We start from the raw sequence: 19,471 nt of genomic DNA on the forward strand, positions 1-19,471 counted from the left end.
GGCCTGGGCAAGGCGTTTCGTTACCGTTTCTTAAGGTTCCGATGTAAGTTCCGGCCGGGCATAGCTCACAGGGACCACTTAAGACGGGACTTCGCTTCCAAGTCAACGGTGATTTAGTTAAATCCACCTTTGGCGCTTAGTTTCGCGAGTTAACGTCACCAACTTTCCCAGAATTTACCTACGAGTGAGATAGCGTACTCTTGGGATAAAGGAAATTCCGCGATACGTATCCTGTTCAATCTTTTCTACCTTTCAATTCCACGATTTCGTTCGAACTCGGTTTAGAAAAAGAAAAAGGTGGATAAATCGATAGAAAGGAATAGAAATTCCAATTAATGAAACAAGTACGGTAAATATGTTATTAAATTAATTGTAAATTGACTTACTTTGCTTTCTTTCTTGTTAAATCGTTGATCGACGGGTTGTTTATTCTTTTAAAGGGAAAGATCATGGTGCAACGTTAATCATAGAACGTTAGCAAGAAGAAAGCAAGCAAAGTAGTGTGGGCAAGCGTTTCGGGTGTAAAGGGGTTATAAACATATATGTATACATGTTAGTAGAAACTTGATAAGTTTATTATCACGTAATGGATACAAAGGAACAGGTTAGATGTTAGTCCTAATTTTAATCAGGCTGTGCGATATTGCATCTCCCATACGTTGATAAATATATCATTAAATTCCCTACTTCAAGCTCCAGCTTCTAGATAACACTTGTTCCTAATTAAGTTATTCTAAAATTCGTGAACCCTCGAAATCGTTACGACAATATCTCGTGCGTTAAACAATCCCTCTCTTCTCGTCTATCGTTAACTTCTTAAATATTATATATTCGCTGCCCGTCACCTAATTTTTACAAACAGATATATGTATTGTATTCCTTATTCGCAAACTATAATCGAACACACGGAAGAAATATGATAAGTCTATTTCTATTGATTTCTGGATGTTTCATAAAAGATACGACTTATCATGTTTTCCTCTATGGCCTTCGTATATAAACAAAACATTCTGAAAATTCACTACAAAATTAACAAACACGTTGATGAATTATTTTATTGTACTACGCCATTCACCAGCTATCAAGACCGATTAATCTCTAGAGAATAAATTTGCGTTTTATAGACAGGAGCGAGTCCTGTTCGACAGCTGATCCAACGTGTGAAAAGTGCTCCCAGTGGTTAATTAGTTTAGTAATGCAGAATATAAGGCGGCCTGTACGGCGTATGTTCAGTGAACCCACCTCTGCAGTGGCCGAAGGCCTGTGTGACCACGTCTGCTTGATGGCGACAAGCGTACAGCCTGAGCTCACACTCGTTGTCGTATGTCTGTCCGTCACTACCGCAAACCGGCACGGACGGTATGTCCGATGGACAGGACGACGGACAAACACAGTGTGGTCCACCGATTTCCGAACACTGCCCGCCGGAATAGCATTCCAGCTCGTTGCAAGACGTCGGGATCGGCGGTATCGTATCGGCTGCAAACAAACAGAACGAACCCGTTAAATCGATCGATGGATGTTATTCGGTTGGAATATTAGTTCAGTTTATACAGAGTTACACAGAGTCTATATAACACCTGACGCTATATCGTTGTAAATTTGGTTTTATATGAAAGGAAATTTTTTTGGGATTTAAATGACTTGGTACTATTCCAGGACGATAATTTTTTTACTGTATATTCAATTTTAGGCGTCGATGGAAGCAAATTGGTTGAGATTTGAGTTATACTATATTCTGTGGAAGTTTCCTTTCGCGTGATACCTGAATAGCACCCTGTAGGTGTTAATATCTTGTTGTGGTCGGTGCAAATGGTACATTTCTGGCCCTGGATATCCGGTTTGCAAACGCAGCGACCTGTCATTTGTTCGCAGTCTTCTCTAACGGAACCAAAGAGCGAGCAGCCACATGCTGGATCATTCAAAGGAAATTTGACGTGTCGATTAATATTAATTCAATCGATAAACTAACTTTCATATTGAAATATATCATCGTCCATTAAATTCCAGATATAAAGCAATAATCTCTTCGTGTAAATTACTAAACAGAATTTCAGGCATCCTTACGTATACATCCTTGATGTCCCTCGCTGATTTTAGGCAAGCCCCAATAACCAGGCATACATCTATCGCATTTCAGACCGCCTACACCTGGTTTGCACTCGCATTGTCCGGTTTCTGGATTGCAGGTGTCAGAAACACTGCCTAACCTGTTGCAGTTGCATAAACTCGGACAACCTGCGCCATTGGGCCCGCGTGCGGCCGTTTTGCCATCCGGACAGCAGCCGTGCCAGGAGTCTGAGCACTTTACGACTTGGGTTCCTTGAGCTAAATAATCGATAATTTACGTTGACCTTCTTTTTAGTACGACGTTTTTTTTATTCATAGCAAATCGCAAGACGTTAGTAATAACATGCGAAATATGTTTGAAAGAATTTTCTAAAACTAAAATTTCCATCGAAAGGACTGACCTTTTCTGCAACATCGAGCTAGTCGCGTGGTCTGATGGCAATAACTGTTGCTCGGGCAATCTCGTCGTTCTGGACCATTACCGCAATCGTACTCTTTCCCATCGGCATCCACCAATGGAGGATCACCGTTACAAGGTTTCACTTCCATACCTGGGTTAAAAGTCTCGTCTGAATTATGTTCGCTTATGAAAGTGTATAATAAACAAATGATAAATTATAATTAAGACAGTTAGCGACGGAGAAAATTAAAAGTAATTACAATGTTATTCATACTTACAATTCTACAAAGGAAGAGAGAAAAATTATAGCGTAAATAACACACTAAGGTGTTGTAATTTAAATGTAATTAAAATTGTAATTATATTTTCTTTTGAAGAAAGCGTCACGAATATAACAGACAAATAAAAGTCTGAAAATATTCTGAAAATAAACTAATTCAAAAGTTAATTTAAAAGTTAGGAGGCAAAGCAGAGGAACAAGCAATGGAATGGCTAATCGAATCGAAAATCCAGGCAATTATACAGCGGATCGAGTGAAGTTAGCGGAAGCTGCTGCGAACCTTGGCAAAGATCGAGAGGTCTAGGTCTTAGCTCTTGCTGCCTCTGGCAGGCCTCCATTTTCATGGCACAGAGGGACGAATAGGTCCTTAGATCGCTGCCGCAAACAGGGCGCATATTTTCTTGGGAAATCGAGGCGCAGTCGAATTTGCAGCTGCACCTGGGATAATCGTCCGGGCCCAGCTCGCAAGTAGCCTCGAAATCGCAGTTAATGTTCTTGCATGCTTCGCGTACCTGAGTGCTGGTCACGTCAACCGCGGTGGTGGCCAATCGAACCACCGCAGGCGTCGACATCGTAGCTATTAGAAGCGTAGCGATTAAGGCATGGTTAGAGTAGTAAAAGCTATTATACAAGATTGTCGTTGGATGGTTAGTTTTGTTAGAGCGGTGTCCTTAAGCTAGCGCAATTAATATCGTCGAGATGGCAACGAGTGATGCACGAGAAGTTGCGTCTATCGCGTTATTGAAACAAGACTTTACACTATTAACGATCGATGAAGATATTTTGCATTCTCGAGAGATTCTACATTTTATATTCGTAGAGACCCCAATTATCGAAGTACCGATCGCTCAACAATTATTTATTATAGTGAATTAATTTTTAGTTTAAAAGATTGAAAGTTTCTTTTCGAATTTGAAAGAAAAGCACGATTAGATTATGGAAAGGATCAGATAGCTTACTGAGTGCTGCAACGAATCGTTCACCGCAATCGCCGTAGAATATCACGTGCAAGACCGGCAATTTAGGATCCCTTCCACAGGCAGCCTTTTGCAATTCACACTCCGACGGGTATGTCTTGGCATCGCTGCCGCACACTGGTTCTCCAGTGCTCTCAGGACACTCTTCAGGACACACACAGACGCCAGCCATGCAATGAGCTCCATGATCGCACTCTATTCTTGCGCAAAGCTCTGAAAACGTTTATCTTCTCCTTATACCTTCCCGATAATCCTGCTTGAATACTTTACTCAGCGAATAAATTGAATGTTCTTTTTATACCACCGATTGACTGCTATCCAATAAATTTTACGCGACTTTGACGATGATACAAAATATGAAAGTATCTAAAGAACTTACCACAGTCGCCTACGTAACTAATAGCGATGTCAGTTTGAGAAGTGCAAGAGGCCACCTTCAAAGAGCATTCGTTGGCGTAAGTTATACCATTGGAGCCGCAAATTTTCTCCTGTACGGGTTCTTTCGTCTGAAATTGACATAGAAGATTTATTATTACTATGCAACAAAATGTTTAGTTACTATCTACGATACTACGTACATACTATATACTTTCTAGCATATCGTATTTGTGAACTTTTTGCTCAGCCTAATGTATAATAATACAACTATCGCCATTTTTTAGTTTTCTGAAGATACATCTTTTCTGCTTCACCAAAACCAATGTATTATATATAACATCTTCTCGCGATATTTACGTAGGTGGGTGGGTTCGTGAGAAAAAAATAGCAGAAAAACGCGAGGCAGCACGCGTTTCGCACTTGTTGCACGCGGCTAAGGCGCAGTCGGGCCGGTGTTCTAACATACGTTGGCGTCGCGATGCTGGGGGATGGGTGGCGTACAGGGATGAGAAATAATACGCGAAAGAGCGAAACTTAATTAGCCTGGTTGCGGTATCCAGCCACGTTGTTGTTTGCTTATTACACGCGTTGTCGGCCAACGTGACTTGCCCTCTACCGCTTCCTCTACATTTCTTTTGCGTTTTTTTAGCGTTCCTTCTGCGTTTTTACGTGCGAGTTATTCCCGAATGTAAGTGCGATCATGAATATATTGTGCCGCGATGAAATATTTGTAAACTAAAAGAAAATCATGGTGAAACATGATCAAGTATGGCCGAGGGCAATACAGATAATGGCAAAAGTATTCGGATGCATACACAATTTTTAACATGCCACGGGTATTTTTGCGACTAACTGTATGTTCGTGCTTGATACCTCAACCGATATAAAAGAGTGATAGAATATAATCGAGAAATTATAATGGAGAAAATTGATATTTCAGCGGAGAGTATTTTTTACGACAACAACGACAGTTAATTAATGCTTTAAGCAACGTTTAACCAAAGTATAGAAGATTAAAGACAAGTCGGTGTTCTATTGGAACAATTTACTTCGTATCATTACATTTTTGATATTGAATTTCAAAGAAGCATGTCCGTAGTAAACAGGATAATTGATTTAAAAAAGCAATTATGTGACGAACGAAAGCTTTGTCGTCCGATTCTTTTTCCGTTGCATTCTTTTCTCTTTTAATCCACTCAGCGGATTAATAAATATCACAGTTCTATTTCCATGATGAAGGGTAAAGATATAACGACGAGACTCCTCGGAGAGAATATCCGCAGTCGGTCGATACGTTTTAATTAGTTTCCGCGACAAGTTGATACGCACCTTGCCTCCTTCTTATTGTAATTTACGAGACAATTATGGAGGATTCGTGGGACTCTAAGAACGTGACTGGGACGTGCCGATATTCCTCGTTTGGAGTTCAAACAATGCCTCTAACCCTCATCTCTTTCATCGTGCCACTGATTCAGTCCTTTTCATCCCATCTTTCCTCCGAAGTCCTTTCGTTTCTATTCCCATGGAACGCTGACGCGTCAAATTCGTGGCAACGTTGTGTATCCATGCGCGAAAGATGTGATTTCACGTTTAAAACGAAGGAACGCGAAGGAACGCTCGCTGATCCTGTACTAAAAAGTATGCTGATGCACCTCAATCAATTCGCAACCATTCGCGTTGTCTTTTATCTCTTCCTTTATTATGGAAATATAAGTAATTTCAATCGATAGGAAATTTAAGATGCTCGATAAATTGAGCATCATAATTTCTCGCCTTCTCATTTTTAAATAATTAAGCATCTGCGTTTGAAAGGAATTAAATTATTCCCGCATAGAGCGCCAAAAAGATTAAATCAAATAAATAGAAAAATGGACTAATTTTATTTTATATAAATCAATGTGACGAATCATTAAATTAAATATTTCTTATTTAAAAAATGTAGTCAAATTTCATTGTGTTAATGTACTTTATATCAAGAAATATACAATACAACGTACAAAGTCGAATATAAATATTCTCAAGAATCTATCAGTTCTTACTGTAGGTCCCATTGTCCATAACTACTCCATCAACTCTCCTAACCCACGCTTCAATACTACAGCAACCAATCGTACAAATCAACTTCAAATAGATCCAGTGGTATTCCTGAAATACTCGAAGAGAAAGATTGATGGCTAAACGTGTATCTCGTGACAACTTTACGAGACGATAGTATCTACGTTCTGTGGTTTGAGGTCGTTCCAGGTGATGGCTGATCGGCCATAAGTGTGTTCTAACGCGGACGTCGTTGAATTTCGAATAGCTCCGGGGCCCAGCACGGATGGCCATCGCCTCTACGGGGTTCGACCACCTTTTCGATTTCTTTTTGGAAAAAGAAGCATGCGCCCGCGGCAGTTACTCGAACGACCAGGAACATCCGCGCCGTACATGCAAGAGTGAGTGAGCTCGGAATTGTTCGTGGTTTTGTCAGCAGGACGTTTCACGAATCCGTGAATTTCCGATCCACCGTGTGTCCCAGCTTGGATCGAAGGAGAGAAGCCTTTCCTTGCCAGCGAACACTATCTCAGGGATCCGTGACGTGCTCTCCATTCCCAACGAATATTTCTGCTCTGGGAAATGTTGCTCGGGGTGATCTTCCGGGGAAACCGCCGCGGATTACCCGCGATAAAGTCGCATTCCTTTTCCTTCTTTTTATTTTTTTTTACTTCCACCTCCTCGGTGCACGTATTCGTTTCCAGACTGCGCTCGGGATTTCGAGGGGAATCAACACGGTGCGCCTGGCCTCGATTCCCAGAAAGATTGATTGTTACGAGCCGGATATGGGAACGTTTCGTATGGAACGATCGAGGGAAGCGACGAATTTGCCGCAATGTGGTATTACGGCGAGGTGTCGATAAATTTGGGGGAATAAATGATAGAGGGATTAGGATAGTAGAATATGCGAATACATGAGGCGGAGCGTGTATTCTCGAATATCGGAATTATACGAGAAATATAATAAGAGAAAACGAGGAGAAATTGAAAAAGGAGCGTGTGATATATGGTAATTTTTATGAACCTTCTGAGGAAACACTTTGGGTAACCAACCTGATAGAAATTAGCCTGATAAAACGAGGGCGAGCATCGCTCTCTTAAAGTTAGAGGTAGAAAAATTGCAAGTACAAAAAGGCTTCGATTCATTTCCGATATTATCGTTTGAATGATCAAAATCGTTCGATGCTAATGAATCGTCCAAGAGTGTACACCTGAACAGCTAGACTGACGAAATTAGGAACGGGAAGGCAATGAAATCACAGGGAATGGAGAGGAAAATTGATAGAAAGGCTTTAATGAAAATGGCGTGCGCGTTAGTCGATTTGGCAAGGTGGGTTGGTATCGGTGAAACGAACGGTTCATTACACGGTCGCGTAACATCGAGTAACATAGCGGAAATACGAAATATCGTGCACGACCAGCGTATTCTGGCTCTGCACTGTATATATACTCGACACCACATCCATCATGGTATGAATATTTTACTTAAGCCGTGCTAACTAGCGAGGCTTAACACTGCGAATGGTGGTAAGCACGTAAAAGCCGGCAGATCGACACGTTCGGTGGTTTATTATATTTAACGACCATCACTCGATGTCTCAGACCATGGTTGATAGGATTTTCTTTTCTGCATAATTACTACATAGACGTTGATTTCGTGGATTGATGCTTCGATGACGATAAGCGAAATTTTTTATCTTTCCGATTCGTAAATTTGATAAATTAATACGATAATTGATAAATTATATGTACTAGCACAATAATGCTATAGCACAATAAAAGTTGATAAATAATGAATATCATAAATACGTAGCTCGCGGTTGCTGTAGTATTTTAAAAGTAGTTTATACTATGAAATATAAGATGTTTAGAAATGCAAAGAATAAAGTGGTAAATAAACACTGTTATATGAAATAATCACTTTCTATGTTGCAGTATGAGCAGTCATTTAGATAACGCCATTCGCTATTTTTCAACTTTGAAGCGACGATTTTCTTTCACAATTTACTTATACTTCTTTCGATGGAGAATAACGTACCTAGTTTAATAAATTTTTATAGGAAATGTAATTCACCATGAAATGTGCGATGCTTCGGGCGAAATTATTCTGAAAACCGTCCTTTAGCTTTCGATTAGAGTTCTTAGAGATTTGATTTTCTTTTCAAGCGGCATTGTAGCATCACCTCTATTTCATTAAAAGGATGAAGGTGGCAACCGGGGAGCGGAATAAAAATTATGATTTCAGGAACGGATTTGCTCGTCGGAAAATTGAAATCGGCTGACCGAGCTTCTAACGTTGCGTCCCGATTCACTTTGATAAGGATTAACTCAATTACTTCAATACGATTTAGGGATTAATTTGCTCGCGTTTTAGCGCAAATGTTAAGTAGATTCCGCGCGCCAGCAGCATTCTCTTCGAAGAATTATGTTTTAATTTGATTCCATCGTATTTCGTTAATCACCTATGCATTTGTTCTGTTCTAACTTCATCATCCAAAACAAATAGTTATACATTTTAATTTAAATAATCGATGGCAGTTATCAAATCATATTTTTCGTTACGATTTGATCTGATCTCTTATTTTTATTACCACTATTAATAGAGATTTCTCTTTCTCAACCAACCACTTTAATTATACTATAATAATAATTAAACTATCTATCAGCAAAAATAAACCGATCATGAAATAATTTATATCAGATACTTACCGTGGTCTCGCACTTGCTAGGACAAACGCATTTGGCTTCACCAGCGCTGTCGCTCTCGCACTCCGCGTAAAAGTCGCATTTCTTATTCTCGCATCCATCTGCGAACAAACAACAAAACATTTCTAATTAACAAGTGAAACCCATGTAACGTCTCCGTTCGTTCGTTTCACGTAACACAGAAGCCATCCGAGCGATCTATCTCCGGCGGTAATTGCCCACGAGCAAAAAGCCGTGGCAAGACAGACCATTCGTCACCGTGAAATCGTACGTGGTTCTAACCGGGAATCTGAGATGCCATGCGATATCTCGCACGAGCCGCTAATTTACCAGCCGGGTCGGTTGGCTGAATTGTTTAAGGCGGCGCGAACCTCCGCTTCCGTTTCCGTGATATTCCGGGCATCGACGCGCTTACAAAGCAGCCGCCGCCACCCTGTTGCAGTTCTGGCTACCTTCTGGCCGACGTTCAAGCCGACATTAATAAAGATTCCCGGTATGCTGGTATTTGCATAACTGCACCCGTTTTGAGGGAAATTATCTGGCCTGTGCCGATGTGACTGCGTGCAAGGATTCGGGGACTGCGAACAAAGAGAACGAACGGCAGGATGGGATGGCACACGACGGTGCAAGAGGGGTGCAACAAGAACCAGAGGAACGATGAGAGCGCGCGGGTAGAGCCGGTTGCTATTGAAGCTGGATTTGCAGTCGAGAAGTTATCTTTAGAATTCATTGAAATCTGAGAGGAAAGGGGCATCGGCTTACCGCTCTGCTTCTCTTCGACGACGTGTCGATGGTGCTACTACGGTCGAGGGTAACAAGCCTTCGGAGAACCCTAACCCAGATTCAGAATCAGAGTATGGGGCGATGGAAGTACAGCTTCTGGCTTTCGACGCTCGCGATACGAAAATCCCGGTGCTCGCTACTGGTATATACACCGTAGTCGAAGTCGACGCCAAGGATAGAAACGGGAGAAAGCCAAGAGGAGGCAGAGATAATGGTGGTGGTGGTAGTGGTGGTGGTGCTGGTAGTGGTGGTGGTGGTGGTGGTAGTGGTGGTGGTGGTGGTGGTAGTGGTGGTGGTGGTGGTGTTTGGTTGAGGCCCAGGAACTGCATGCATATGCAACGTGCATGCCGTGGGGTAACAACTCATACAATTTCAGCGAGGGGCGAAGTCACCTGCGCCGTGATATGCATGGAACCGAATCCCAGCAGTACGTTTCAGAAGTTTCACGCGATTTTAAACCATGCAAATTATCTTGCGGTTGGGGAGAAGAGGTGCCAGAGAGTTCGACTCCTACCGACGATTCCCCGGGATTTCTTTCGCCCCGATCCAACCGAAACGAACGGTTACTCGCGTCACGGGGTGGCTTATGAGAAAAGTTTAGCTCGATCTGTCTGTGGTGTGCTCTAGCGTAGCGAAGATCGCGGTAAGGGTGCTTGCCACCTCGTCAGGAATCTGTTTCATCGTGACGCAGGATATTCCTTCGAGAGTTTTGTATTTTTTGATATTTCATTCCTCACTTTCTGTCTGTCCCCCTCTTTCTCTCCTGTTTTTCTCCTCGTTTATATCTTATTTTGTCAAATATCGCCGAGCGTTTAAACGAAATTTAGTTTCGGTTGCAAGTTTATTTCCATAAATGGATTTTTCAGTAAACATGCAAATACCGTTAACGAAAAATTCTTAAAGTACAAAGTTTCGCTGTTGATCATTATGCAAACAGGATTATGGTATCGAGAGAGAGAAAGAGAGAGAACGGATCAAAAGGTTTCATGCATCGTATGCAAATCATCCTGTGGCGAATCGAATCTTCACAAAAGTCCTTAAACTTCCCAGTTGATTTCGTAGAAAAAATCGTTGTCGTGGACCGAATCTGATTACAGGAATTCCCGATATAACGAACGAGCTTGGTATAATGAACTCAGCTAGTCGGAATAGACCATCGTTCGATTTTTCCCTTGCTAACCGACGTGTCTCATAATAAAGTTTCCTTAATTATTTACCTGGTACCTCAGTTCTAATTATTCCGGTCTCCTGATCGATCAATACTCAATCAACTATTTTCGCGTAGGGAAATCTTAATCGGTTACAATTTCGGGAAGGAAACGAATTTATAAATGGACGAACATTTCTCGACAAATAAAGAGACGAGATAAATTATTCCGTGAATGTATTTCATCGACTCGTCGCTAAAACGATGGCATCGATAATTCATTCTTTAAACTCGGAACAATTTAATCGTATTACTCGATGTGTATCGTTTGTTTCTATGATTATATATTTAATGTTGATGATAATAACCTGGCTACCTCGTTTGCATAATTTCGAGTCTATTTTCAACGACCATTCCAAAATTATTCGCGATATCTACAAGCTAATTTGAGCCAATTGAACTCGTTTTCTTGTCAGATAAATAACATTCTGTTTTAAGTTACACTAAGATTACTGAACGTTTTAATATTCAATAAACAGGGTTATTCCAGATCGTTCAGTTATGCACAATATTTTGTATGAACGTCACAATATTTCTTCTATTAAAAATAGAACAATCTTATAATTTGATCTCGAAACATGCTCTAAGAAACTCCGTAAATATTCGCAAAAATCTGAAACAGTATTATTAAAGTAGACGTTTTACGTTACGTAAAATAATAATCAGCATGCTATGGACCTAATCACTAATTGAAAATATTATAATCGCTCAATATGAAAAAATAAAACCTTTTTTTTTTTATAAAACTTATTGGATAAGTAGAACAATTGGCCCAGCTTTTGTTAAATACTCGTGTATAGGTCAAAAGTTTGTATCCGTGGAAAAAGAGTGGATTCGACGAATCAGGAATGAAGATTCTAGGGAATTAAAGAGGTTCCCGTTTTCCGGGGATTGGTACTCACTGCAGAGTCCCTGGTAAAGCACGCGGATCTCTCGTCGATGTTTACAGCCCTCCAGGCGAAGCTTACACTCGTTTCCGTAGCTGATGCCATCGTCGCCGCAAACTGGCTGAAATTCCGCCGGACAGGTTGGACATTCGCAAATCGCTGTGCCACCGGTTTCCGCGCAAATCGCGCCCCACTGACAGATCTGTAAAAGAAATTCCTATCAGCTTGACTTTTTCCCTTGGACGTTTTCGATCCCAAACGTGGCGATTCATTTCATTTCTTTTTTCCTCTCTCTCTCTCTCTCTCTCTCTCTCTCTCTCTCTCTCGCGGTTTCAACCGAGAGAAAAACGCGAGATTAATCGCGGTGGATCATCGTTTGCTTTTTTCACGACACACCTCTCGGCGACAGCAGCCTCTTTGTCGTAGGTTTTCTCGGATAGTCGCTGGTGCAAAGCCGATAATTTATTGCTCGTGATATTTTATCGCAACGCAAAATTTACGTGCTACTTTAATTCGCAGGATTTAACGTAAATCGTCGCAGTGCTTTGCCATGACCAACGCTGATTTTTTCCCGCATTTCGTTTGTTCGGAACGAATTTGTATTTTTCTTTTTTTTTTTTTTTTTTTAGAATGAATGGAGAACGAGTGGCATGCAGGCATTACGATAAACACGAAATAGAATAGACAGACTACGGATGTTTATACAAACTTAAGCTTTTATGGACATAGCTAAGGAAATTACATTTTTCACTTTTATTACTTCTTTATACATAAGTATTTTTATGCTCCATTACGACGTACCTGATCTTCGTATTTACACGATAATCTTCAAAAGACTGTACGATAAATTTACTTGCAAATAGACTATTCCTACCAATTTAGTTTCTCTCATAAATTCAAGAAACAACTATTTCTTTCTATGCATAGTTCTTTTTAGTTAAGCAAGACTGAATCCTGATTCACATCTCTTACAGCCACGCCTCGATTTTCGTCACGTCGCGCGTGTTTGTTTGCACGTTCAAATATTTGCCACTGTTCCTTTCTATTTCGCGTATCTGACACCCGAAGCGGAAACTCGACTGACCTTCTCGGAGCAGGGCCCCCTGGAGCCACAGGTTCCCGTGTAAGCGACCTCGATGTTAGTCTTCGTTAAACAGGCCTGTCTCTTCAGCTCGCACAACGATGTATATGTTTTGCCACCCCGCGCGCATACTGCTCTCATCACAGGTTCGCATTCCGGACCGCATTCGCAGCTCGCGATCCCTTGTCGGTTGATCACGCACTGTTCGTAGGGGCCACATTTCGCCTCGTCGCACGGATTGATTCCTGCACAATCATGAAGATTAAAAATTCCCTTTCAACGCGTTCCACTCGCCCTTGTGATTAAAAGTTTTTCAGTTTCTACTGAGGCAATAGTAGGTATTATGAGACGTTTATTCCGGCTGGCTTCTGAATTAGGACGAGGGTGCTGTTGATGGATGACTAAATGGAAACGGGGAAGTTAAAACGAGTCACGAAGGATGTTTCCGTCTGATTTTCAGATTTTCCTTCGGAATGTAGGATTCTCGCTACGAAGGAAGATAGAAGATGATATAGGAAACTGGTTCCAGTGTTGAGAAAGAAATTTATACGGAATTAGCTAGGTGAAATAGGATGTTTAAATAACTCTGTTGTGGTTGGAGAAAATATTCGAGCTGTAATATTCAATTATTTCTACTGTATGTATTTATTACAGTTTTAATAGAATTTATTTTACTAACTATTAATTCATTTTAGTTTAGTGCTGATTTATTGCAAGGTTTGAATTGCTGGAACTGGAAAAAGTTGGAAATAACTTGAATAACAGAAAACTACGAAATACTCTATTTCCTTATTTGAGAAAGAAACTATCGGAATACATTCACCACGTTACGGTATAATAGTACAAATGCCTCTTAGGAACTTGGACGAGCTGGAGGCTGAATTTAAAATTACCCGAGCTGCATGCGCCATTGTAGACCTTCCTGAGCGATAATCTCGATCTGCAAGCTTCCTGCCTGAGGCTGCATTCATTCGAGTATGTTTTACCATCGCTTCCGCAAACTGGTGCGAACTCAAGGCCGCACTGCTCACCGCAACGACAGCCAGGTTGCCTCGAGTCGTCCAGCTGACAGATTTCCGGTTCTACGCACTCCACGTTACCGCAAGGATCTGGAAAATTAAATTGCGGTACGTGCTGGTTGAAGTCACGTTCAACTAGTACAATGAAGACATGCTGTTGTAAATACCTTCGCGTCTGTATAACGCGAGCAACGCATCTTGTTCTCGTTCTCGTTTGAGACTAAATCGTTGTCAGTTGGATAGTTAGCAGAATAAAAATTACACAGTTTGGTCGTTACGATAATCAAAGGACAAAGAAGATCGTAGAAAAAATAAAAATTGAAATGACAATCGCTGAAAACGTACGCATATATTTGACTATTCAGAAGAACCTTCCCATGAAAGATTATTCTCGTTTACTCTAAGACACCGCAGTCAACGTTTCGTCCCCGAGAAATTAAGTTTCATTGTCCACGGGCTAACAGTTACTTCCGTTTGCGGATTATGAACGAGCTGGAAAGAAATGCTCCAGGGAAATTTATGCGACTGCACGGTTAGGACGGTTTAGTTGCAGTCAGATTGATAAAGGCAGATAGAAAGAGCCCGATGAGAAGTGTACGCGGTCCTATGAGCGGGGAAAAGAACAAGGGGTGGTAAAGGGGGGGAATGGTAGGTGGTGGAGTCCGAAGGGGGTTACCGTGGCACAGGTAGAAGCATGGCTGCACCGAGATTAATCTTCGCCCTCGAGGAAGGAAGTTGGATTCCGTTTCCTGTCCGCAGGCGGTAGGTTTCGACCTTACAGCGGGGCTGACGCGGCAAGTTCCCGAGGCGGTGGTGTTTCTCGGGGTTAGTTCGAGTTACAGCTCAGTGGAGCGGCTAACCTTCCGCAACCACCCTCGTTTCTTCCTCGTCCGCCGCCAATTTAGTGGCTCGTCCAAGAGTTGTAATCGAAGTCCCCTCCACTCTCCTTCCTCTCACGCAAATATTCTCGTATACCTCGTAACAGTTTCGTTTTCGCTCAATTCTCACGTACCTTCCGCGAACCATAATTTATGACGCGCTAACTGCAATGTATGGTTCCATCTTTTGCGTGCTATCGTTTGTTCATTGTATTACAGGAAACATCATTCGTGTCTTGACCGGCAAGATATTTCGGTTCTTATACTTTCATTTTATATTCGATACCTTTCAAAATAAGTGTAAGCTTTCCACATACACGTTCGCGAGAGCAATCGAGGAAATGGTAGGAAATTGAATTTATGAACAACGCAATTCTAAAAGCTTTAACTTAAATAAATATATGTTTAAACTTGAAGAACGTTAAATTTACACCAATCCGAAATTTTAAGAGTTTGTTTCTCAGTTTGAGACTGTTGTTCCAAACTCACGCGTGTTTGTGTTATCTCTTTCTTCAGCGGGAAATTACAATGATCAACGTGTCCAACATTGAGACCATCGATTGAAAATACGATATATCTTCGTTTGCTGCTCACACGTAGCTGTCCTCATAGCGTTGGCAATTTCAGATTAGCTCGTCTAACTCGATCGTTATACCATCCGAATAACAAGCCTTGAAGGCGTTTCCGAGCCTTTCTTATCTCTGCGTCTGCGTCCTTTTTCAAATTCTATCCGCGAATTCTTCTCAAAGACAGCGAACCACAGGTCTCTAAGCTGGCGCTCTAACTTTCCGCGACATTACCCTGATTCGAACTTCTTTGTGTTATCGTCAGAGCATCTCTAAGGATCGTCTGTATCGGCGTCTGTTAGTCGTTATCCATAAAACTACGTCGCGAGTGCGAGTAATGATGTCGCTGCATGGAGCACATGCGGCGGCAGTTGGCCATTTTAACAAGAGAAGGGACAAAAAAGCTCAAGTTCGCCGCCGAGTTTAACCCGTTGGACGCATTTAAACAGATATTTTTCTCGGCTAACCTCCAAGAATAATTTCCGAGGGAACGGAAGCGTCGATTCGTCCTATTCAAATTTTCTCGGTGGTAATTTTTCCGCCCCGCCGGCCAGTGAATATAATTCAACGGAGGAAAAAAGACAACGGAACGGGTGGCATTAAAACAACATTGAATATAAAGCGGTCGCGTGAACGAAGGTGGGTGGATGGAGCTCGCGGATGAAAGGGATGAGAGAATGGAAGAAGATCAGGACAGGCTGGCGTCACTTGAAACCGTAAAACCCCTCGTAAATTGCCTTAAAGCCCTTCGATCGTGGACAGAGTGCGTCGAGTCCTCGATTTTCACCCTGTTCCACCCCCCTCGGGCGATTTCGACGAACAAAAGCCATCCGGACCGTCGATAGAAGTGTGTTTAAAATTCCCGCGTCGCCGCGAGGCAATTGTTTTTAAGTCCGTCGCTAAGAGCCACACCAACCCTCCCCCTCTCCTTTTCTTCACTCCACGGTAGTCGACGACCTTCTTTCTTCGCCCCTCTCATCCTCCCTCAACGGCTGTCTCCGACGGTAGCATCAGCCTTGTCTAATCTTCCGAGTTACGCGAAACTTTCTACGTGGCCCAGCTACTTTTTTCCAAGCTCCACGCCCATCCCACTGAGGTTTCTCTATCCTTCCTCGACGATCCTTCTTCATACCTCCGACCAACCGTGACCTCCTCGCCCGGCTTTCTCGCCACACCGCGCGTATTTTGCATTCCCGCGGAATAACTTTCAGAAAGGAATAATAAGCGGTGGGGCGGAATAAGAAAGAAGTTGTCCGGGAGGGTAAGTGGTGGATAAAGGGAATTGAATTGAGTTTGGTCAACGAATTGAAAGATCGCTAACTTCTCTCTCCGCTTGTCGCGTTTCGCCGTCTGCATTCTTATTTCGCGCTTCGTTATTGTTCCAGACGGTTTATCCTTTTTAGCCGCGGCGCTGCTGCATCTCTGTTTGCACCTTTTGCCAGTTCGACGAGTAGAATACGAGGATCTTCGCAGCTTTCAAACGACATTTAAATATTTCCTTCTAGCGAGGTGAAAATGTCGAATAGAGAAGAGAAGGAAGAGAAGCGTAATTCGTAGACTAATAGCAAATAAATTGTTACATTATGCAATTTGTAGAAAATGTACAGAATGCTTTCGAAGCTTGGTCTAGCTTTAGAAGTTTCATCCAGCTTTGTTTCAATAGAATTGGCAGTTTTGCATAGCTTCAGTTTTAGGTTTACTAGTTGTGGTTGTTTTACATAGCTTTGCACGCTTTCGAAAATTTCCTAACTTCATGTACGACTGAAGTTTGCTTGAAATTTCATCGAAGGTTAGGAAAAGCTATGTTCTAGTTTCGGTTAAACTGAGAGCTGAAACGTAGTTGCAGTGATCGTTGACGTATTTACAGAATGAAAACTTATTGTAATTATTTTTCCAAAAATTCTTGTAAATCTGACATATCCTGTATGTCGATAAACCAGTCAGGCATGTTTATTGACTAGAAACTCGCATAAATGAAACAGGCAGAGAATCGAGCATTGGAAGATAGTCAATGAATTATGCAATCAAATTGTCTGGCTTAATTCGCGAATGTCATATCATCGATGCTTGCAATAGCATTCGTTCAATTATAACGTAACATGTTTCGTAATGAAACCACTTCACGATTTGAATAACTTTTCTGCTATCAAGTTTGTTTATTCGACCAATCGCGGGGAGACGTAGTCGCTAGGAGAGACGTCAACGGGGGTCGTAAATCCCCGTTACGATTATAACAATCGACACCACGAATTGATCGATCCCCTGATTTCCGTTGAGATAATAGGGCTGATTGAGGTTGTATAACACTGTGATTCACAGAATTATAAATTATATATTTCCAACACTTAGATTACACTGATGTAGAGAAATAAATAGTTGACAACTTGTCGCACGAAGATAAGATGCATATGTACGTTAGAGCAGGGCTCTTATAATTAGATTTAGTGTATTAGTGGACGTAGCACTATAAGATATTTAGGAGAGGAAGTGTATGCTCGACAATACCGAGACCGACTCTCGCGTTATGCTTAGACTGCCCCGCTGGGCATTAGCGTATACTTAGTAGTTGACTTTTCCAACGATGTAGAAGAAGAAGTCGAGTGACGATGCTGTGTCGGAGGAAAGCTAAGGATGGGTGTGTCTAGCGCACGGGACCATCGGATTTGTTGGTGCCGATGTTAGTTAAGAGAGTGAGGGAAACGGGTTTCGCTGTTAATTGGTTAAACGAAGGGTCTTAACCGCCCTCGAGAGAAAGTGGTTAGTGGGAGGAAAGTTGCAGCGTACGTGAGAAAATCTACCTTTCCCTTGTCCCGCCGTGGTAGACAATAGTCTTTAGAAATTCTTCGGACACAGATGTTTGTTTATTTTGAAGGACCTTAGCAGGCAAGTGACTCGGGTTTATGACGGGTGCTTAAGGCTATTGAGGGTACGCCGTACGGAAAAGCGGACATCTGGTGTCCGTCTGGCCCGCGGTGTGTGACCTGGGCCAGGCAGAGAGGCCCGGCGTAACAAAGTTCATTAGCGACTCAATTTTATTCTGCCACTTTAGTAGAAAATATCTGTTTGGGGTACATTCGTTAAAAAGAGGAGAATAAGTAAGAATTAAGGTGGAATAATAAACGAAACGTTAATAAAACAATTAACATAATTGATACCACATCCATCTTCCACCAGATAACACGAAATAAATTCCTTACGCGACACAACGAGTTTACGGTGAATGTATTCATTCAGTAAATTTAGACAGCACATTTACTAGTTAACGTATGCGCATATCAATCATGAATGAATACATTTACTAGGAATAGATATTTTGATACTTGGTCGATACTTGTATTAATATCTTATGTAAATTTATACTGTATGTAATGTAATCGTAAACGTATGCTTCGCCGCTATGCGGTCGGCGTATAGATTTTCTAATTGCGCATCACTGTGCAAACAAAATAGAATTTTATCGCTCGTCAATCTATGCCAAGTAAATTCCCAATAAGCACAACGATAAACACAGCTGAATTTCTCGAGCTCTTAACCACCCTCGAAATACATTTTCCCTTGTTCGACGCAAAATTCACCACAAACAAATCACATTAAGCTAGCAAATCTTAAACGAACCATTCGACTGACGTCTCCCTTTTCTTCCCTGTCAACGGATATCCTGTTCGGTAGTTGGATAGATAATGCTGCACGGAGGATGAGCCACGGAATTCGGAGAATATGAGGAACATCGTTGAAGGGAATTACGCCCGAGCACCAACGACTGTCTGTGTTAACAGCGTCTTGGCGGCCGCTTTCCGCAGCGTCTACTGTTGTGTACTACTCATGTGCACTGGCAGCAAGCCACTTTCATTCGACCTGTGGCATCCCCGAAGTGTACGCGGAACCCGTGCAGCTCCTTCCCTGTAGCAGGCGAACAGGCAAAACTAGACGTGGCAGTCACTTAGGCTCGAGGCGCGTAAACATAAACGTGCAAGAGCATCCGCCCAGAAACAGCGATGGTAATTTACGAGGATATAGTACGGAGCATAGGAAACTTCCTCGGGGAAACCTTCGTCGCGCACGCTGCATCGTAAACGGGCTACTCAGCGAGACGAATTGGCTACGTTTGGGTGTTCGATGGTAGATCGCTCCAAAGAGACTCCGTCGTAGCACGTGTCGTTGGTGAATTATAAGTGATTACACGGATGAATGCAGATGGATTTGCC

General features: G+C 42.0%; 1 protein-coding gene across 3 annotated transcripts in view; it reads right to left on the bottom strand.

Moving 5' to 3' along the window:
• LOC117156970 (agrin) overlaps nt 1-19,471 on the bottom strand; it is a 325,884-nt gene that overhangs the window by 12,942 nt on the left and 293,471 nt on the right. For 2 of the 3 annotated variants that reach the window (XM_033334549.2, XM_033334545.2), the window contains exons 7-17: nt 13,697-13,912; nt 12,807-13,048; nt 11,738-11,924; nt 8,849-8,946; nt 4,107-4,233; nt 3,710-3,940; nt 3,031-3,327; nt 2,472-2,621; nt 2,068-2,328; nt 1,766-1,912; nt 1,243-1,479 (exon numbers count right to left, since the gene is read on the bottom strand). In XM_033334549.2, coding sequence (XP_033190440.1) covers nt 1,243-1,479; nt 1,766-1,912; nt 2,068-2,328; nt 2,472-2,621; nt 3,031-3,327; nt 3,710-3,940; nt 4,107-4,233; nt 8,849-8,946; nt 11,738-11,924; nt 12,807-13,048; nt 13,697-13,912 — 2,193 coding nt within the window. The remainder of the gene's footprint in view (nt 1-1,242; nt 1,480-1,765; nt 1,913-2,067; nt 2,329-2,471; nt 2,622-3,030; nt 3,328-3,709; nt 3,941-4,106; nt 4,234-8,848; nt 8,947-11,737; nt 11,925-12,806; nt 13,049-13,696; nt 13,913-19,471) is intronic. The other variant, XM_033334550.2, reaches the window with a different exon arrangement.

The sequence above is a fragment of the Bombus vancouverensis genome, chromosome 10 (genome assembly GCF_051014615.1).
Source record: "Bombus vancouverensis nearcticus chromosome 10, iyBomVanc1_principal, whole genome shotgun sequence".
NCBI classification, from domain to species: domain Eukaryota; kingdom Metazoa; phylum Arthropoda; class Insecta; order Hymenoptera; family Apidae; genus Bombus; species Bombus vancouverensis.